The following is a 22,883-nucleotide window of genomic DNA, read 5'->3' on the forward strand; positions in this document are numbered from 1 at the left end:
AACTAGCTAAATATGACAGTTTAACAGTTGTCTAAAATATCTGCAGACTCCTGGAGAGCAAAACACATGAAAAATTCTTTGACTTTAATATATAATATGCTAAAACTAAGTCAATTAAAAAGTTTTTAAGTTTGTCAAAAGAAATTTTACACTTGTATTTTATTTAACTTGGAAATCATACATGTTACTTAGGTTCTACTCTGGAGAAAAAAGTACTCCATTGATTTTCAAAGACAAATTTCCTTTACTCTGACGTTGATTATCTTACAGAAATGGTCTTCCAAATAAATAAGACTTAAAATCAGTATTTTAGTATTTTTTAAAATAAAGTTTTAGAAGACAAGTACTCCTTTTGCAGTGTTTTTATTCATGTAGATATGCAACTATCATAATTTAAAGGACACTTTTTAGTAATTAATTAGACTATAAGAAAAAACTGTACAGAAAGTTTGTACCATAAAATTACATCCCTAAGTGATCAGTGTCCTCAGTAATGGAGAGATAAAGAAGCTCAAGAGGGTCACTGCTCAGCAACCTCTTATAACTAAAGATAGCAGAATACAATCTGCTATTTGTAAAAATGAAGAGACTGCATAAAAGATATCTTTCAAATATTCCCTACAGAAACATGGAATGCCTATTAAAATGACATTGTTTATTCTGTATAAAATATCCCTTCTACCCTCTCAAAAGCTTTTTATTAAGATTAAAAAAAAAAAGCCATATCCTTTAGAAACATCTTCTGAAAATTATCTCAATGCCAGATCCAAGTTTTCCATTATTTACTGTCCTTACCAAAGTTCACCTGCATATTCCAGAGGAACTTTCTAAACTTTACTGTTGATTAGCCTAGTCTAAAGTGGAATTCACTAGCAATAAACAATACATAAGACACAAGCTAAGATATTCCTCACAAACATACTTTGAAATAGGTGCTTTTGAAATACAAATATAAATTTCCAGACCATTATTATTCCTGATTAAACTCTAGATTTAAAAAAAAAAAAAAGTGAGGTTTTCAGACCAATGATGTGTGCAGCTCCTCATGACACAGTCATTCAAGTTTCTCATCTGCAAAACACAATGCAGTAAATTATCAGAAGGGGGGAACAGCAGCCTCATCTGGTGTACAAAATAAAAACCATTAGCATTACAAAACACATACTGCCAAATGTTAAAGGTTGCACACTTTGCTGAATAAACTCTTTAAATCCTCTTGATTATAAAAGTAACATTAAGATCAACATAGAAAACCTGGAAAATACAGAAAAACAAAAGGAAAAAGTATGCCTGTAACCTTACCATTCAAATAGAATTGTTAGTATTGGGGGTTTTTCTTTCAGTATTTCTCCTATTATATACAAGTACATAAATAAGAAATACATGTGCCTGCATACTTTTTCCTAAACAAAATTAGAATATTACATTTGCATTTTAATCTTTTGTCTACTTAACATGTAGCATGGTAAGCAACTCTGATTTGGTGCAGGGAGGGAATTACTTCTGACTTTTAAAATCCTCAAACATGGTTGTAACAATATATTATATGGATGTGTCATCATCTATTTAACCACTTCCCTACTTTGGGACACTCACATTGTTTCCAATTTTTTGACATAACAAACAACACTGTCATAAAGATACTAAAAACCTATAACATTTCTGATTATCTTCTCAAGATGTATTTCTAGAATTACTATGTTAAAAGGAAATTTGAAATGGCCAAGAATCACCTCCCAAAAAATCCTTTGTTCTACAAGATTTTAACCTATATAAAATTCACAAAACTTATAGTTACATAGTATATGTTTACAAATAAATGTTTTAAGTCATAAAAAACTGAATATCTGAAAAATCAGAAATCATAATAACAGGAAATAGAATCACTATTACGCTTTAGCATACACTCATTGAAAAAATAAGTTTAACTTAATGCCACACTAGATACTTAATTTGTTCCGAGTCAAAGAACAGAATATTAGTACCGGGAGAAAATGAAAAGTTATCTCAAATAGTTAAGAAAAACAAAGGATCAGACAATGGAAGGGTAAGCCCAGAACATAAGTTTAGGACAAAGATCTTTCCTCTAATAAATTACAAATACAACAGGTCTCCCTTTCTCTCAAAAAGCAATTTAAAACCCAGTTATTTTTCCCCCTTCACTTTAACCTTTGATATCTATCCTATTTAAAATTTCTACAAACAAGAATTTTGTAGTAGTTCCCAGATAATCGTTAGCTCTCGAATCTCAAGAAGACTAGTTTCTTAAAAGCCCAAACCTCGGAGCACCTGGGTGGCTCAGTGGGTTAAAGCCTCTGCCTTTGGCTCAGGTCATGATCCCAGGGTCCTGGGACTGAGCCCCGTATCCGGCTCTCTGCTCTCTGCAAGCCTGCTTCCTCCTCTCTCTCTGCCTGCCTCTCCGCCTACTTGTGATCTCTGCCTGTCAAATAAATAAATAAAATCTTAAAAAAAAAAAAAAAAAAGCCCAAACCTAATACTTGCATATAAAATGCTAATGTTTCAGATTTGCAAAAGGAGAGAACTTTTCTCTTTCAGTACTTACTCAGCATGAGAAAGTTTTATTTCTTCCCTTTGTCTTGCAGAATAATTTAGGTTCCCCCCTAAAATACAAATAAGCATAGAACTTTTTCTACACAACTATTAAAAATAAAATTCACACGCACACACACACACACACACACATGCATTGGTATACCTTAAAGTAACAGAAAAGGCAATGGGAGATGACAAAGAAATGGTTTATCTCCTGGGGCCTTCCCAAGGGAAAAAAATGTTTTTTAAGAATCTTTATATGAGGGCGCCTGGGTGGCTCAGTGAGTTAAGCCTTCGACTCAGGCCATGATCTCAGAGTCCTGGGATCGAGTCCCGCATCGGGCTCTCTGCTCAGCGGAGAGCCTGCGTCCCCCTCTCTCTCTGCCTGCCCCTCTGCCTACTTATGATTTCTCTGTGTGTCAAATAAATAAATAAAATCTTTTTAAAAATTAAAAAAAAAAGAATCTTTATATGATACAAATACAAATAACCACTTCTTAATTTGAGCATTTTTTTAAGTTTGGATCTACATACTTCTTTACATCTTGTTAACTCAGGCATTGTATTAATAATCAGTAAATAGTGGAAATTAAGAGAAATGAAAGGAAATGACCTAAAATCATTTAAACAGCAGGTATATACATTTTACTAAGTACCTAACAACCTTTAGGGGCAACCTCATTAGAAAAATTAATAAGAGTAACATCAGAATCTTATACAGAAGAAAGAAAGAAGTACAAATGCATTTTAAAAATACTAGCAAAAGAAAAAAAATCTGTAACACCTCATTTTGTATCAAACACTTTCAACCTTAAAATACAAACTATAACTATAAATTTACTTATTTTTTTATTAACATAAAATTTATTATTTGCTTCAGGGGTACAGGTCTGTGAATCATCAGTCTTAACGTAATTCACAGCACTCACCACAGCACATACCCTACCCTGTGTCCATAGCCCAGCTACCCCATCCCTCTCAGCCCCTCTACCCACCCCCCACTTCCGCTTACTAATTTTTTTAAATATGAAACAATAACACAGTAATGGCTTTAGGTTATTTTAAAACTGCCATACCTCCTTATGCTAACATAAAAAGAACATCTAAAATTTTCTATTACAAAACTTAAATTGAACTGACCAGAAAGAACATGACAATGATTTAATAAGTCTGAAGTTCCAAAATGCATAGTTATATGTTACATAATGAAATGTGTTTCCATGAACATATGAACAGATTGTCATTATTACATGAACTAAAGCACTGGCCTCTAAAGAGGCATGCAGACAATCCAGGGATCCCACAAGATGATCCACTATGGTTTAAGAAGAAAATGTCTGAATTCTACTTACCTCGGGCACGATTCACCACATAGAGTAAGACCACAGATAAAAGTGACACTGCAAGTGAAAAAATCACAAGGTCCTTAAAAAACATGTACCTCTTCCCAACAATTCCTATGTAATCATAATTACAAAGTAAAACTCCGATAAATCTTCATTGATTGGCATTTAAAAATAAAAAACACTATTCCCATTATATTCCAAAAAGTACTAACAATTATTTACACACCATTTTTTCCCTGTGGGCTACACGAGCCCAGGGATTAGCAGGACCAGAAAAAAAGCAGCTGAGAGAAGGGAGGGAGCTGATCCACCCAGAGATCACCCCTGCTGCTCTTTACTCTCCAGTTTAAGTGTTAGTTCTCCTGGTACTTCCAAAAACTCCTGCCAGCCCCCTGACTGTTTATCTTTTACAGAGAACCAAACAGAAACAATCCTTTGAGGATTTTAAGTCTGAAAACACCACGTCCATTTAACAATTTAACCAAGTGTCAGAATGTGGTCATTTGACTCCCAGAAGCCCAGAAAGCCCAGAGCCAGTAGAAACCTCAGAAAGTCATGGCTTGTCTTTTTACCATAACAAGTAAGGCACACTAAATTTACTTTAGGTTAATATGGCAACAAAAACATTTTTAAATGGCATGGCATTTGGTTTAAGAACCAAATATATATAGAGTTGTGGACTGAAATTAAACCACACGTCGCAGCATCAAACAGACATAAACACTTTTGAATTCTACATGACTCACTTTTTAAAAACAAATAACGTATTTTTAAAATTTGATGTGCTTACTTCTAAAATTATGGGATAATAAAATGCATTCAGGCACATCATAAACCACATTTCAAGTATAAACTTTTATCCATGTAAATGTAAATGATAAAATCATTGCTGGGGTTTGCCATTTCAAACACATGTTAAAGCATAAAAGACAACTTGATATGTTTATAAAAATTTATAAGATGAACACAACTATCTGTATGGTGAAGCCTACCACAGGAAAAATGTTAATTTATTTTTGTAGTTTTCAACAGTTTCCTTATACTTCCTATTTTTAACCAATAAATCATTACAGGTAAACGTTAAGTAACAGGGCCAAGAATAAAAGCAACTTAAAGTTGCCTTATGGATAAACCATGAGCACTCACACCTGAATCGTATCAATGTCCACACACTCACACCAGGGACATACTCACCACTCTTTAAAATGGTTTCACTTTTTTTTTTTTTTTTAAAGATTTTATTTATTTATTTGACAGTAGATGGAGAGGCAGGCAGAGAGAGAGAGAGAGAGGGAAGCAGGCTCCTTGCTGAGCAGAGAGCCCGATGCGGGACTCAATCCCAGGACCCTGAGATCATGACCTGAGCCGAAGGCAGCGGCTTAAACCACTGAGCCACCCAGGCGCCCCTAAAATGGTTTCACTTTAAAGAGGATAATGTTTTCCAAAAACCATAAATATCTAAAATAGAATATGAAACAGACTCTACTACTACTTTTAAAAATAAGAATCTCCTTAAAAAAATGCCTATGAATCTTCACAGAACCAGAAAGCCTCCAGCTGGGAAACTCTGATGCACAGACTAAGAAATAGGCAATCTGGGAGATACATCTTAGGGATTTGATTTAAAAGAGGGAAAAAGAGAATAATAACAACAAAAACCTAGAAGTATAAATGTAAACATTGTTATCCATTAAAAGAAACTAAATGTTGCCATATCACATACTTACAAGAAACACAGGCAATGAAGAAAACTTCTAAAAACAAATATCCCCGAGTATCCAATATCATGCCAGCAATGATGGAAATGATTGCCAGCCCAAGATTCTGAATGGACTGCATGCTACAATTCAAGAAATAAAGACACATCTTCATACACACAGTAACAATTCACTTTTAATATTAGTACTATTAGTGTTAAGAGGTGTTTTTACCTAGGGACGACCTGATCAGGTATTTTCATCCCATGACTATTTCTGCTACTAGATGTTATGCTCAGAGGTAAGGGAGCCTGTCTTATTAAATGCAATATAAGCTCAACATTTTCCTGTTGATTGAAAGTTAAGAGCTAAGCGAATACCAACCATGGGTGCAGTTTCCCCCTTTTGCCATTTGGGTCAGACACCAGAACTCAAACTTCTCACTAAGAAGCCCTCAGATAAAAAGGCAGTCAATGGCAATGTCAGAAATAACTTCTGGGTTAGCTTAATACCAACTCTCTTGCTGGAAGACTGGGGCATTTCTGTTGCCACAATAACATCACAAGTAGGTTAACTGATTTTTCTGGTGGTTTCCAGGTTCAGAGCTGTCCCAGAAGCACGATGATGACTAGGTTCAGGAGACCTGGAGTTTCATATGATAATTAAATTGCTATAGCAGAGAGACATTATGGTGTAAACACTTACAAGCCATATGCAGTTCCCAGCTGGTGTTCAGGAACTACAAATGCCACCATCGGCCACAATGCACAAGCAAGCAACGAATAAGAGAGTCCCAGGAGACACTGCAGAAAGTGACACAGAAAAATGTAAAAGTCTTTTAACATTAACCAAAAGATGACTTTCCTTTGATGCAGATTAGCCAGAGTGACATAACAGCAAATATATGAACATTCATACAAATTTTATTGCAATTTTGCTAAAATTCATTTGATAGAAAGAAGTCAAGACACTAACAGTATCCCTCTAGTGACAAAACACACTATCTTAACCATTTTATATTATATGCACATATAACTTACTGGTCCCAGGGTACAATCAAGGACTAAGCAAGAAAATAAAGCTAATTTGCAAAAGTTACTACCATTGTTTCAGGCAAGGTAATTTTCCAGTATTTATTAACTACAAATTAAGCAATCAAGGCAACATCACACCAAAGTCCATTATCTTACTTCAGATCATCAACACCGAACTGGAGGGCAAGGCAGAAAACTATCACCTAATGCTGACTTTTTCTTTAGTTAAAAAAGAAACCTTGTAATTTAAGTTTAAATAAGATCATCTACACCCATCATACTGGCAAAGATTGAAATTGGGCCAATGCCCACCATAGCTAGAATACTAAAAACACACACACATTCGTATATTATTGGTAAAACTATAAATCGGTAAGAACTTCTTCGAGAAGAAGTTTCACAATGTCTATCAAGATGTTAAATATGCAAAGCCTCTGCTACAGCATTTATACCTCCAGGAACCTGTTTTACAGAAATTTTACTAAGTGTACCACAAACATATATACCCAAAATATTCTTTTATTAATAGGTAAGAACTTGAGCCTGTGGTCTTTAAACTGATATTCTAAAGGACAGTAACAAAAACCTGATGATGAATTCATTATCACTTTTTAACCGCCTAAAGGTCAAAGACAAAAGAATGCAAAATCATGAATCCTGGGCTGACAGACTTTTTTTTTTTTTTTTTTTTTGCGCGCCACCTATGATGGAAGAATTTTTTTAAAGAAATACAGGAAAATAAATGGAACTGGTAAGCAATTTGGCTTTTAAAAGACTACTTTATTTCAAATTCTATTTCAGCATTGAGATTACTGTGTTAAATAAGCCAAATAAAATTTAAAATATCTTATTCATTAATAATTAACATTTATTTACTTTAAAAATAGTTATTTTGTAGAGACTACAATCACAGCAGAACTCAAACTTCTCACTACTGTCTTGTTCTTCCTACTGTCACAAGCTCTGCTTTCAGAGGAGCAGAGTGTGGCTCCTGACGTAAACTTGACAGAGTCCTCCCCGAAGCCCTGTGCCCTGTGAGCGTCCGCAGTGACATTACCATAGCAATCCAAGGGTTCCACAACGTGAAGGCCAGCATGATGTGGGCAGCGAGAGTTGTCACCACGGCACACAGAACCCAGATGATGTTCTTTCCTGTTTTATCCACCAGGAGCCCAAATATTGGGGACATGGGAGCTGATATGACATATACAATACTGCCCAGAGAATCAAAAGATATTTAATGAAATGTATCACAGCTACCAAAAAAAAAAAAAAAAAATCCAAAAATTTCCTAAAACCATTAGGCAAAGCAAATCCTAGCTCGTTTAATTAAGCTATTCTTCTAAAATTGTCATCAGTAAACAGAAATTTCAATATTAAAGAGTGGTCCAAGATTTCTTCGATTTTCCGTTAATGCATAGATGGTCTCTCGGGATCGAGTGGCAATATGCTCTTGGTTTCACATTACAGATATTAAGTCACATGCCTTGCCTCCTAGAACATTTGCTTATAATTAAAGATGCACACTATGCACACAATAAGCACTCAAGAGAATTAATGAAATACCTGTTAATAGCACTTGCTGCCTGGGAAGAAAATCCAAATTTTTCTGTAAAGAAAACTCTAAAATACAGAGAGAGAGAGAAATAAGCACTTTAGAGAACTACTCTGTTTTTAATAATTAAAGGCAAAATAAAACTAAAAAAAAGTAACTCTAAGTTTAGTCAACTTTTTCTTCTTAATACTGTTTTCCCACATTATATAACATTCATCTTTAAGCAACTGGCACTAAAGCTTTAGGGTTTACATAAATATTTCACTAGCTAAATAAAATACGCTGATGTGGATTTTTTTCATTTTATTATTCTTTTTTTTTTTTTAAAGATTTTTTTATTTATTTACTTGAGAGAGAGACAGTGAGAGAGAGCATGAGCGAGGAGAAGGTCAGAGGGAGAAGCAGATTCCCCATGGAGCTGGGAGCCTGATGCGGGACTCGATCACGGGATTCCGGGATCATGACCTGAGCCGAAGGCAGCCATCCAACCAACTGAGCCACCCAGGCGTCCCTTTATTATTCTTTCTTAAAACATTTTATTTATTTGAGAAAGAGAGATAGAGAGGGACACAGAGAGCACAAGTGGATGGGAAGCACGGAGGGAAAGGAGAAGCAGGCTCCCACTGAGCAGGGAGCCCAATGTAGGGCTCGATCCCAGGACCCTGGGATCATGACCTGCGCTGAAGGCAGACGCTTAACTGACTGAGCCACCCAGGCACCCTGACTTTTTTCATTTTAAATAAGCACCAAACAGTATGCATAACTTTTCAGAAAACCAAATGAACTATTACAACATCAAATTAAGAGTGCTTCTTTTCCTTAAAGTGGGACTGGACAGGTTCTTTGCAAAACAGAGTTTCAAATTATTGAAAACAGTCTGAATTTAAAGGTTCTGATTATAAAGACACACCCCTATAAACACACACACACACACTGCTCTGTTCGAACAGCTGCCATTGGAAAGGAAGAGGTAAGTGGTAACACAAAAAAGAATTTGATTTTGAACCCTGGCATAATTATAGTCCTAGCAAATGGAAATGTGCCCAGGCATAATGAGCCAAAGTACTGTTTCCATTCTCAAGAATAGGCTTCCAAACAAAAGAATAAAGAGGAAATAAAAAAAAAAAAAATACCCATCTGTTACAAAGCATTAAAATAAATCTACATTAGGCATCAAAAACTATTAAGTATTTCATCAAAAAAATAATGAAAGTTATTATGCCAAATATTAAACCTTAAGATAAGAAAATCAGTTATATCCCAGAATATAAAATAATTCCTATGTAAATATAAACTATAACCAAAAAATCAAGACTTATAACTAACAAAATTGTATTTGTGTGATTAAATTCTCATTATAATTTAGCCAACAAAAATGCAATGCTACAGAATACTCACTTCCCAAGTCCGATAAAAGGGAACACTGCCACATAATAACAGACACAGATGATAAATATCAGCCAGAGGGGTAAGGAGAAGTCCTTCACATCAGTTAACTTAATAACTTCACCTTGAAAAGAAAAGGAAGAAACTATCAGCATAATTTTGCATAACTAGGTCAATATTGTTTTTATCGTGTGATTAACCTTTGCCATCCAGTTTATAAAATACTTTTCTCAGTAAATTATTGGAACATAGCTTATGGGAAAACTTAAAAAGACATTAGGAAAAACAAAATCTAATATTAGTGTCTACTCTCCTGCTGTCTTCCAGGAACACTCATCATTTTGCAAATACACAAAGTGCAATCAAGAATGCAAATTCTGCCAAAAGCACTTAAAGGGAAAAAAAAGTACCCCAAAATTTAGATAAGTAGGAACAGATTAGAAAGTAAAACATGCATTAAGCCTCACTGGACTTATAACACTACATTAGGAACTTACCTCGTTATAAATTATCTTCAAAGGTCTGCAAATCCCCAAAATCCCCCTTTTCCTGCATTTAGACCTACCTGTTTTTCCTTGTGCTTTATGAAGGATTCTCTCTGCTCTCTGATCCAAGTAAGCGAGAACCAAGGCACAGATCAGTGAAAGAATACATGTTATACCCCCTACAATAAAAAAAGAGAGAGAGAGAGAAAGAGAGATTTTTAAAAGAGAGCGACTGAAGGTTCCCAAGAGGTAGTACCTTAGAGTAACAACAGAAAACTTAGCAAATGAAACGGATGGCATGTAGACACACTGAAGAAAATCCTACAATTACTAAATCAGGACAGAAGGAAAGAAACAGCATGTAATAAGTACTCAACAAACAAAAGTCACACTTATTATATTATTTCCTAGTAGAAGTTTGTAGACTAGAGGGAAAAAACTAGAACATACTAGGCTAGTCTTGTAATGCAGAATAAGACTTTAAGAAAGTGGGTGACAGCTAGCAAATCTGTACTAATTTCTTAACTAAGTCTAAGCACTAATTATTGACAGATGCCAAAGGGGAAAAAACTATGAAAGCAAAGTCTGATTCTGTGATCATCATATCTTCCTCTTGATTTCTTCCCAAAGTCTGTAACCCTTGCTCCTACCCTCTGGCAACCCATAGGGTCCCACCCTCCCACAGCACAGCTAGCCAGGCTCTCCTTCCTTTGTGTAATCAGCTCACTAATTACTCACTAATGCTGACCTGATATCATTAAAGCAAATCGGGATAAAGAGTAAATAAAGTTTATACTTCTCAAGATCTTTAAAAGAAGCTCAGTAAAATAAATGAATCTTTAATTTCATAATACAGTCTAGCTGAAAGTTACTAAAATAAAAGTCAGGAGATACGGGTTCTACTTCTGCCACAAGCTGAATGATAGTGAACACAGAACTTAATCTCTCAGGGCTTCAACTTCTCCATTTGTAAAATCAGAGGCTCTGACTTGATGGCACAGATCTTTTCTGGTGCTAAAATTCTTTAAAATTCTCAAATTCTCCAGTGTGGAGAAGACTGGAAGGAACACTAAAGAGCATCTGAGAGTTAAGAAAAAGAGGTTTTAAATAAGGCAAGGGATCTGAGAAGGCAGGAAGGAAAGGAGAAGCCTCTAGATTCAGGTTGCCTGTTTAAGATTTCCTCTCCACTGCCCTCTTTCTACCAAGCTATACCAAGGAATTATAAGGAATAAAAGATGGCACAGAATGTTCACCTCACCATCCACAGGTCTTTGTAGGGCTCTGCAAGTGACCCTCTTACCCACTATGGGGCACAGTTACAAAAATCCACTGCTCAGAGAAAAGCGCAGGGAATTCCAGAAGGCCTCGTATGTTTCTTAGTGATCCACCCAGCAACCATCACAACCAAGTCTTACCTAACAGAACTTAGGGCCAGAAGGGACCTATACACTTTTAGTCAAACACCTGAAATTTTACAAAAAAGAAAAGTGAGACACAGAGGTTAACTTCCTTGTCCAAGATGACAGAAGTAGTTACTAGAACCCAGACTCCTGACTCTCAATTTAGTGGATTTCCCACAACATTATATCCCTTCTAACTTCTCTAAAATCTTAGCCCCAGAGTACTGTAACTGAACCTTGATCAAAAGGAAATAATTATCTCTCTGCCACAGACTAGTAACACCTTACATGTATAAAGTAAGTTTTCAGAGTTTTCAAATACACTCTCTTATTTGCTCACCATGACAACACTGGAGTAGACAAGGTGGGATAAAATCCTCCATTTTAAGAAAATGGAAATAGTAACACAAACTGCATGAATGATTCACTATTTCTAGTTAGGTCCAAGAATTCGTGAACTATTCAGGCAAAACTATAACCAAAGTGGTCTAATCCCAATTCCAGTGTTCTTCCTGCTCTGCCACATAGTTCCTATGACATACTTTCAGAAAAGATAAAACAAGGGACAACAGGATCCACTAACCAATCATAAGTGTGACCCCAAGGGTTGTGTGACCAGCAGAACCCAATGAAGCTTCAACCTTAGAATACAGCCATCCCATGAGATTCATGTTTACTGTACTTCCCTGAAAGAGAAAGAAAAAACATTTCATTTACATATACTCTGCCTCGTTCAATAAAGGATATGAGGTGGCTAAGAGAAACAGGTCAAACAGGATCCAGATTAAACAAGAGATACATTTTTTTAAAAAACATGACTAGGAAAAAACTAACAAACTAAGATAAACCCACAGATAAGATTACTGCACACAAAAAAATGCTAATATGTAGAAAATGCTGGTACCGAAAACAGCACAGTACATTTAGAATTTTCTAGCAGCAAAAGCAAAAATGAAACAATAAGTGACAAAATTCACAGGGTACCTAAGAATAAAATAAACTTTCACTCAGAAAAAGCACAGCCTTTGCTTATAGTTTCATCTAAAAAAAAATTGATCCTATCCATAAAAAGACAATAAAAGTTATAGAAGATAATATCCTCATTTGCTCATTCATTCAGCAATTATTGAGCCCTGATTAAACCCATCACTGTTCCAGGTACTGGGAATATAACAAAGGACAAAACAGAAAAACCTCCAGCTTTCATAAAGCTTACATTTCAGTGGAGTAAAAGAGGTAAAACATGTAGAATATTTAATTGTGGAAAGTATTTTTAAAAATAAGGGGGGGGGGAGCAGGGAAGGAGAACATAAAGGGAGATTGTGCCTTTGAGTAAAAACTTGAAGGAAACTAGCCACATGTGATCTGGGGGAAGGACAGAGCATTTAGGCTGAACGAACAGCCAGTGCACAGATCCTGAGAGTACATACGGCAGCATGCTCAAGGAACAGCACGGAGGGCAGAGACTGGAACAGTGTAAATGAAGAAGACAGAACACAAGATGACATCCGAAGAGGAAATGGTGACAAGACTGGCTATAGGTAATAATATGGGCTCCTGGCTTTTATTCTATGTAAGATGGGAAGTCACTAGGGTTTTGAGTAGAGAAGTGGCAGGAATTCCATGCATTTTAATAGATTTGCTCTGGCTGCTATAGTCAAAAGAGACTACAAGTGGGAATGAAGGCAGAAGTGAGGACATAAATTAAGGGGCTACTGTAATAATCCAGAATGATGATGGGTCTTGGTCTAGGGTAGCTAGCAATGGGCATGGTGAGAAGTGGTCACAATATGGATGTATTTTGATGGTAAAGCTAATAGGACTTGCTAATGGAAAATACATGTTGAGAGGGGCAGTAATTTAAGATCACACCTAAGGTTTTGCCCAAGCAACTGGAAATCAAGAGTTGCCCATAAATGATGATGAGAAAACTGCAGCATAAGCTGGTTTGGGGGGAGAATAGGTAGAAAATCAAGAACTGACTTTTGGCCATGTCAGCTGTGATGTGCCTACTAGACATCTAAATGGAAATGTCAAGTAGAAAGCTGCATTATAGGGGTGTGGAATTCAGGGAAAAGGCCTGGACAAGTGATATAAATACAGGAGCAAAGACATGTTATTTAAAACTGCAAAACTAGGTAAGATCACAAAAGATGGGAAGTGTCAAAAGAAAAGAGCAGATATCCAGTAACCATGCCCTAGGGCACCCCCACATTTACAAGTTCAGAAGACTGAGATAGATCTAGTGAAACAGGCCAAGTAGTAAAGAGAAAGACAAGAGGGAAACTATGAGACTGTAGTGTCCTGGAACCGAAGAGAAGAAATCAAGGTAGGGGGAATGTCAACTGCGCTAAATGCTTTTATTGACAGGTCAGACACTAAAGACTGAGAAATGAACATGTCCTCAGCAATATTCTCACAGCAAACACAGTAGCAAATTTCACACAGCTGTTACTTAAAAAATGCTAGCCTATGGCATTACTCAAATGAGCAATAAGGTATAAATGGAGACTTACTGGAAACTTTCCTCAATATCACTGAAAATAAAAGCTTCTCAAAGACAAGGATGTTGCCTTAAAAATCCTTTAATCCTAAAACCCCTAACACGACATGGCTTAGCAAGTCCTCAATAAATATACTTTGAAATAATGAGCTTAAAAGAAACAAATTACAAATGAAAATCAAAGGGGTGCTGGACTCCAACCCCCAGTAAGATATAAAAAATGAAAAATGCACTGCCTAAAGGTAGAATGGTAACGTAACAGATCAAGTGTCCAAAACCAGACAAACTCACAGCTCAGCCTATAGGAAAATGAAGAGGTAAAGCCAGAATCTCTATGATCATTCTGAATATGCACAGGGAAAAGGGAAGCACAAAAGCATTGAAATTCCATCTACCCCAGCAGCTCTGTAATGAAATCCTTTGGTCCCATGCTTCTCAAAAAGACCCTAAGCACAGAAATCAGATCAAAGCTGAACTGCCTTGGCTAAAGAGGAGGTGGCTGCTTGAGGTCTGGTTTACTCTACCTCGTCCTCAGGTCCTTCCAGCACCCCAGTAACCTCCACCCTGCATCCTCAAAGCCCCTGAGATTCCTTTCTAAAAACTTAGGGCTCCTCAGAATGCAGCTCAATGGATGAGAGCTAATTTGTGACCACACAGAAAAGAATCTGAAGACCACCAGTAGCCACAATGATGTCACCAAGATTGTATCTTACTTCTTTCTTCGATAAGTTATTAGACAATGAAATTCACAAGCTGTCACAGACATATCTTGACCTCCACAAGATACATAATGAAGTACTTGTGGATAAAATTTAGACAATATGAGAAACCACACTAGCTATGAATTACAAATTAAAGTCATATTTAGGTGTTTCCACTCAAAAATTATTTTTCTAAGTAATAATAGTCTATACTATCAAAGCTATAATAAAAAGGATCCTTTCATATCCCATAGATGGGGGATGTAAACATCACTGACAGGATAATATGAAACTACTAACCTAAGAAACCCTAACAAACCCTCTTGACTCAATCCCATTCCCAGCGACCTAGCTTCAGGAAACAATCAGAGACGCAGAAAAGTTTTATAGTGTCACACAACAGCACTATCTACAATGGTTGAAAAATTAGAAAGAACCCACATGTATAAAAATCACAAAATGTTATGGAAATTACATGTATAATGAAATAGTACATTAAAAACTTTTTGTACTGGATTTCTTCCCTAAGACTATGGTACATCCATTTTCATGCCATTAGCTAGTCTTTGGAACCTTCATTTTTCAATGGCAAGGGTTTTTTTTTAAAGATTTTATTTACTTATTTGACAGAGAGAGAGAGAGAGAGAGAGAGAGAGAGAAAAGGGTCACAAGCAGGTGGGGAGAGAGAGGGGAAGGCTCCTCGTCAAGCAGAGAGCCCAATGCAGGGTTTGATCCCAGGACCCTGACATCAAGACCTGACCCGAAGGCAGGGGCTTAACCCATGAGCCACCCAGAAAGCAATATTTTTTTAAAAAACCTCTACTCATAGAAGTTTATAAGGAAAAAAACCTAACATGGTCTGGGATGGCCAAACACTTCACAGGTTACATTAATAAAAGTACAATGTTGTTTCCCTGGGTACCCACTATCAGACCAAACCTGAAACACCATGAACATCTCCAGGTTCCAAATGCCGGGGAAAGTACTGAGTGGCTACAGTAAACCCAGGCAGAGGGGAGCACCAGCACCACGGAGCTGAAACCCATGTTATGTGGCTTAGACAACCACAGGAAATGAGCATGTCTGACAGAGAACTTAAAAGTTGCTAGTGCACTAGCAAAGTGCTAGTGCACGAAAGAGGAAATAAATATTAACTGGAGGGCAAAAGTGGGAGCAATGAGAAAAAGCTACTTGCAGAGGCAGATTTTATCTCTGCATGAGGCCAAACTTTACAAAGTTGACTGAAGTACAGGAGCTGCTCTATCACACAGTGAGCTTCCAATCACTAGAGATGTGCAGGTTTCGTCCGGAGGCCTTGCATACCAGGGAGTCCAAAAATGGGCAAAGAAATTAGATGACAAAACCTTTAGGATCCCTCCCAGTGCTCACATTCTTTTTAACTAATGAATGCTCTAATAGTATTTTTAGACTGTTTCCTAAGTGCAATAAGGTTAGAAATGCCTTAAACTAAAGGTAAACGCTATACTCTAGTCTACAGACATAAAAAATCAAGACCTAATATGGCAAACAAAAACATATTTCATCCCATTATTTGTAAGAGATGATTACAAGATTAAATCTCTTACTTCCTGTTTGGCTTCATTAGGTTTGTCATACTTACAATTCTAGCCATACTAAGCTGGAGTCCAAACACCAAGTTTAATTCTTTTCCTTTAAACCAACTCACAGCATATGTATTCTGGGCAACTGCTAAGGACTCCCCACCGATCCTAAAAATGAGAAAAGGAAGAAAAATTACTGCTTTTACAGAAACACCACAGTTAGCAATGCAAATTTAAAATTTAGATACCCCTCCTATCAAAAGGTTGGCTCTATTCCCCACCCCTGGATCTAAGTGGGCTTGAGACTGTTTCAATTAATATAGTATGGTGGAAGTGGTGCTGTGTAATCAAAGCAGACATCTGCCTTTTCATTCAAACATTCACACTTGAAGCCTTTAGCCATCTTGTAAGAAGTCCAACTACCCTCAGTACACCATGCTATGAGAAAGCCAAGCCACAGAGAGAGGCTGCATTTAGGAAATGCATCCAGCAGAGCTAGTCTTCAAGCTGTCCCAATCCCAGAATGAGACCCATGAGTCAACAAGCTTTCAGATGATTCCAGCACTCAACCTTCCATGAATCTTTTGAGCGGAGGCTCTAGACATCTGGTGCACAGACAGGCTGTCCATGCTGTACCCTGTTCAAATTCCTGACCCACAAAGTCCACAAACACACTGTAACAGCTCTATAACACTAAGTTTTGGGGAGTGTGGTATGTTGCAATAGTAAGCATGACCTGTAATAACAGGAGTCTGGGTTATACTACCACCTATGCTATATAAAATGTTCATGGGGGAAGAGTGGTTCATACTTTGTGGAAAGACAAAAAGGCACATTTTTCAGGTCAATACCTTCCATATTTCAAATTTTCCTATTTCCTGGGTTTTAACTTCTCGTTTTATAACTTTTGTTTTGTAAGACCACTCCCCCTCTAGGCCTTTAGTTAGGAGATTCTCCTCCATATCCTAACACTGAGTCCTTCTCACTCTGTCCTAATCCAAAAATACTCCCATTCTCTTTTCCTAATCCAAACCCCTGACTGATGTCAAGGCATACTTCATCCATGAGGCCATTTCTGACTACATCTCTGTCTCTGGATCCCTTTCATATTTTTATATACAGTTTGTTTTCTTCTCTTTCACTTAGAGCACTTTGGGGGGGTGTATCATATATGTGTACATGTCCCTAGTACTTACAAGAAAGCTTAAATGAGTGATGTCATCTGCATCTCTCAGGGCAGGAAGCCCAAGGCTAGACTCAGAATGAACTTACTGAACAGACATTGAAATTCATAAAGAATAATCATTCTATTGGTTATTTTGCTCATTCAAGCCTCTTTAACAGGGTTCAAAAGGACCTGCACATTATCCACCAAGAAATAGCAAAATGTCCATAAGTCACCAACCTAGAAATGGTTGGTCTATACTTTTCCAAATGAGGTTTAAATCAGTCTTCAGTACAATAAAAGACAAAACACCCAGGAAAAATATCATTTCTGGAGAACAACTTAATATTCAAACCCCAAACAGAGTTAACTATGACCACTCAAAATTGTTGCTCACTTTAAAGGAAAAGTAAGACAATAAACATTCTTGTGTGTATATATAGCTAGATTTCAAGGATTTGAGGTAATTCTCCACAACAGACAGTAATATATTTTTGTGAATCTTTATTAAATTGATAGGTAAACAGTGAAACAGTAATATAATAGGATGAATGAAATTATTCATAACTTACCCAAACACAAACCTTCCAAATTCCATCAGCCAAAAAGCATTAAATATTCCACCCAGAGCAAAAATCACCTACAATGTAGAATATAAATGTAGAATCAATGAAAAAGTAAACTTAAAAGTATTCAAGAGAAATAAGCAACTTATAATGAATCACAACTTCTATAATAGTCTTAACATTCCCTCTTAGTAAATCTGTGAAATTTAAATACTAATGTTCAACTACCTCAAGGCTTAAAATGAACTATACATTATGCTACACAGGCATTTGTAGACTCTGCTTAATTAAGTCAGGCATTCAATAAACACATTTTTGCTGGTGGAATTAGACAAGAATTCAAAAGTCACTGTTACATAATCAATGAAGGTTTTGGACCCTCTCACCTGTCCAATGCAAACAAAGCAGCTAAAAATAATGGTGCCCCATCTGTTAGAGAGAGAGAGAGAGAAAGAGTATGAATTAAGAGTATGTCACCAAAACCCTTCAGTAATAATTCTTCAGTCTTCTTTGACCCCTATATTCCCTCCAAGGAAAGAAAAATGAAATACAGGTCTGCCTCTAAAGTCAGCAGCTTTCCCAGGCTAAATGTTAATCTAGAGAAGTCTTGACTTCTAAGGGGATTCAAGGCTTCAGTAATGGCATGTTTAACTTAAACCATTATCATCTCTTAAACAAACAAAACTTGTTAAATAATCTTCAAGAAGTTCCTAGGGTTCCCACTTAAAAATCAACATTATTGGGGCACCTGGGTGGCTCAGTTAAGTGTCCAACTCTTAGTTTCAGCTCATCATGATCTCAGTGTGGCATCAGGCATCAGGCTGGCATCAGTCAGGCATCAGGCTCCACCCTCAGTGAAGAATCTGCTTAACATTTTCTCTCTCTCCCTTTGCCCCTCCCCTGCATGCCCATGGGCATTCTTTATGAAATTACTATTAAGAGTTTAGAATTTATTCCAAGATTAAGTAATTTTAACTGGTCATAATTCCTGGTAACTAAAAACTCTTTATTGATTTTTGGTTTTGGGTTTTTTGAGTATAGTTGATATGGTATTTTAATACTTTCAAGTATACAACACAGAGATTTGACAAGTTTATACATTATACTGTGCTCACCAGAAGTATAGTATCTGTCATCACACAACACTATTACAATAATATTACCTATATTCCTTATGCTGTGCCTTTTATTCCTGCAATTTATTCAGTCCATAACTAGAAACCTGTATCTCCCACTCCCCTTAACCCATTTTGGCCAACCCTCCAAGCCCTCCCTTCTGGCAACCATCAGTTTGTTTTCTGTATAGGTATGATTCTGTTTTTTGTTTATTCATTTGCTGGTTTATTTTTTTTTTAGATTCCACATATCAGTGAGGTCATATGCTATTTGTCTTTCTCTGTTTGACTTATTCCACTTATCACAGTAACTAAAAGGATAAATACAAGTTAATACAATTACGAATCTGCCTACTCACACATTCTATACTTCAAATGTCTGTTTCCCCAGAGTAATAAAACGCCAGTATTTTAAGAGTCCTTAAAGATTCTATGAGTAAACCATACTTAGGAAATTCAAATCCCTCTCCATATCCTTGTGAAATGGCCATTCCCACATTCTACTGAATGTTCTCTAGCACTAGAAAACTTGCTGTAGTCCCAAGGCAATTCATGGCCCCTCATCAAACTGATCAAGGAAATTCTTCATCATACTAAGCAGAATCTGTTCCCCTGAAGTTTCCATCCCTAATTCCATCCCTTCAGACTAAGCAAAATAAATTTAATTCCTCTTTAATACTTAACCCTTCAAAATTTTTAAGTCCCCAAGTCTATACACTTTCAGTTTCTTCAATCCTTTTCCATCAGACATGGCTGGAAGATCCTTCATCATTTTTCCCTCTGCCTTCTGAAAATATTCTGCATCCCTCATGGAAGTTTCCATTAACAATATATACACAACCATAAGGATGAAAAGTGACAAAGCTTAAAACGCTATTCCTTCCTCAGCATCTAACAGAAGTGGCCACGAAAAGTTCAATGCCCAAGGGCAGAAAGAGAAAATCTCACTGGGACTGTGAGAGGCAAATACTATATATGTGCCAAATACTATACATCTTTCTCAGTCCTCATAACTACCTTGTAAGGCAGGAATTATCACCATACTTTACCAATAAAGAAACTAAAACTCAGGAAGCTAGCAACAGCTCAGGATAGGAAGTTGAGCAAGTGGCAGCAATGGGATTCAGACCCTGGTTTGCCTGATCCTATATAAGAATATAATTTGTACTTTTAGATAACTGAGTTACCATATTTCATGAGTAGTACTTACTAGTTCCAACCTTAACTGAAATACCAACCAAGTTTCAAAAGCCAATTCCAGGAATATATAAAAACCATTAAAAAAAAACCTAATGTAGATTATCATAGTCAATACAGAATTTTAGTCAGTTCTTTATAAAAATACCTTAATCTAGTTCTATGATTTTCTAGTAATATTTTACATATAGGTGAGATGTTTTTCAAGCTTACCGTATTCCAAATACTCGGTCAATCAAAAAGCCACCAAAAAAACACAAAACTACATTTGGCCAAGAATACCACGCATATAGCAGCATGAATTTCGTTGTATTCACCTGCATATCCTATATGGGAAGAAAATGAAACTATTTTTTTTCCAAACAGTTAAGTTTATCAACAAATCAAAACATTCTTTTTGTGTAGGACAGGCATTTTCATAATCATTTGTAGTTACTAACTGCTTTAAGAATCCCATGACAGCTGTGGCCGCTCCCCCAGAAAACTGGTCACACCTAGGATCCCTGGAAACTTGATGGATCCACATGCCTTTCAGAGGCTTCAGGGAGTCCAGGATCAATTAGATCCCCCATTACTAGGACCATCTCCATCTGCATCTGCCTGTATCTTCTACATTCTTATCCCCATCATACTATACACACTGGTGCTCTCCTACCCCAACATGGAAAAAGATCATCTTAGTCCTTCTCTACCCAACCACCACTAAATCCTACCTTCTTTCCCTTTCATTCTAGAATGTGAAGGGTCAATCTATTTCTTCCTGTCCAAAGGTAAAAACCTTAAAAAGGAAAAAAAAACTATCTAAACACACAAGAAACTATAAATATTAAATGTATTTTTACAAAACCAAACTAAAAATACTGACATGGAGAATCCTCTGCAGTCGGCATCCACATTTTAAAAATGAAGGAATAAAAAAAATAAATAAATAAAAATGAAGGAATAAAAAAAGACTTATTTAAGAAACAAAAAGCTATTCTGCCGAATCATTTGTCATTCAGATGATTATGCAATTAAAAAGTGAACTGCAAACAAAAATCTGCTAATAATTTTTGGCAATTTTGTGGAAATAGGACCTAATTATTTAAAGTGTAAAACAGTATCTAGTCAGAAGTGCTATAAAGTCTTTGTGGCCACTCATTCCAACTCAGGAACACTCCTTACTACATATGGATTTTACTACAGATGTTAAAATGATTCAATAAACAATGTTTCAGACTAGGCAATCTGAGACTTGGTGATGCTTCAACAGCTCACTCCAGAGAAGCAAAGTGAAAAACCAACTTACCCGTTTAACCTGAGTCTGAAGGGCAGCAGGATTATCATAGCAAAAATAGCTGCCTAGAATAAGGAAGAGCAAACATTTTGTAAGTGCTAATACTGCCCATATAGAAGTTTCAGGTTGCAAATATTATTCAATGTTTACATTTACTTTCAATGTTTATATGAAGGGCTCCAGGACTGACACCACGGACCATTTCCCTTCCACTAATATTTTCTGCTCCCTATTAGTCATTTAAAAAAGGACTATTACTTAGGGGTGGGTAGTTCAAGCTCTCTGAATTCCTTCTTAACAGTGTATCGAAAGCTTTGACAAAATAGGGATTCCCTCACATCTATGGCCCCAGGGTGCGAGCTGCCAAGCCTCGGGGACTTCTTGAAGGGCAAAAGAGTGGGACAAAACTCGCCCAGCTCAGTCCCCTAACCTCTACCTCCCAGATGCCGAAGGGCTAGCAACGTCCGCAAACTTGAATGGAGTCGCGAAGGGGTGGGGGAGGAAGTTCAGGAGTTTAGGAAGCTGCACTGAGGCCGCGTGTCAGCTCTGAGCTCAGTGCGGATTTCGGGGATACCACACAACATCAGAACTTTGGGATCATCAGCCCCTCCCCACCCGGCCAGATGCCTCACCGAAGCCTAGGAAGCACATCAGCAACAGCACCAAAAGCCGGTGCGCCAGGCGACTAGGGTCGCAAAGGGCCGGCAGCGCTCCAGGGATAGGAGAGATGGCAGCGGCACCTCTGCCAGCCTCACTGGGGCCGCCTTCCAGCAGCGCTCGCGCTTCCTCATCGTCCTCTTCCATTGGGCCGGGGTAAGACCAGGACGCGAGATTAACTCGGAGAGAAAAGCAGGCGCCTAGGATCCAGTGAAGTCTGTGGTCACGTGGCCAGAGTGGGTCACGTGACGCGGCGGCAGATCACGCAGAGCCCAGATCACGTGAGTGGCCGTGATCACGTGGTGAGCAGCACCGGCCCGGGAGGTAAGGAGGAGGTGGTGTTTCGCCATTCGTTCTCTCTGAGATTCTGTTAAGGTTCCCACCTTCGGCCTTCCACCGTGGGGAGCACTGTCTTTTTGTTTCTTGCCTTGCCCTCCTTGCAGACTCTGCGCAGCTCCACCGGGAGAAATGCGGGCCTTGCGTCCGCTTCGACGCCAGGGTCCTGCGTGATCCGATGTGGGCTGGAGACGACCCGAAAAGACGCGCCGCCCTTCTCGCAGCCTTGCTCTTCTCGGCCTCTTTGCTCTACATATTAACACATTTGATTGAATACCTATTGATATGTCAAGTGGCATGCCAGGTACTGGGATACAAATGAAACGAGACGAGCTCTCAGACCTCTTAA

General features: G+C 37.4%; 1 protein-coding gene across 5 annotated transcripts; it reads right to left on the minus strand.

The window, feature by feature from the left end:
- Window positions 1-700: 700 nt before the first annotated feature.
- On the minus strand, window positions 701-22,446 carry MFSD1 (major facilitator superfamily domain containing 1). Of its 5 annotated transcripts, XM_032343236.1 has the most exons (16): window positions 22,174-22,446; window positions 21,554-21,606; window positions 20,479-20,591; window positions 18,340-18,382; window positions 17,960-18,027; window positions 16,282-16,390; window positions 12,040-12,142; window positions 10,137-10,235; window positions 9,584-9,695; window positions 8,197-8,253; window positions 7,688-7,844; window positions 6,302-6,399; window positions 5,627-5,739; window positions 3,906-3,953; window positions 2,564-2,621; window positions 701-1,071 (listed from the first exon to the last, which is right to left on the minus strand). In XM_032343236.1, exons 1-16 carry the CDS (start codon window positions 22,343-22,345, stop codon window positions 1,068-1,070), a joined length of 1,407 nt encoding a protein of 468 aa, XP_032199127.1. In that variant the 5' UTR covers window positions 22,346-22,446; the 3' UTR covers window positions 701-1,067. The 5 variants fall into 5 exon arrangements, with proteins under 5 accessions (XP_032199127.1, XP_032199138.1, XP_032199130.1 ...); XM_032343247.1 differs by lacking the exon at window positions 20,479-20,591 and having other exon boundaries at window positions 22,174-22,282; XM_032343239.1 differs by lacking the exon at window positions 701-1,071 and having other exon boundaries at window positions 2,560-2,621.
- Window positions 22,447-22,883: the final 437 nt, after the last annotated feature.

Source organism: Mustela erminea, chromosome 1 (assembly GCF_009829155.1).
Source record: "Mustela erminea isolate mMusErm1 chromosome 1, mMusErm1.Pri, whole genome shotgun sequence".
In the NCBI taxonomy this organism is placed as follows: Eukaryota; Metazoa; Chordata; class Mammalia; order Carnivora; family Mustelidae; genus Mustela; species Mustela erminea.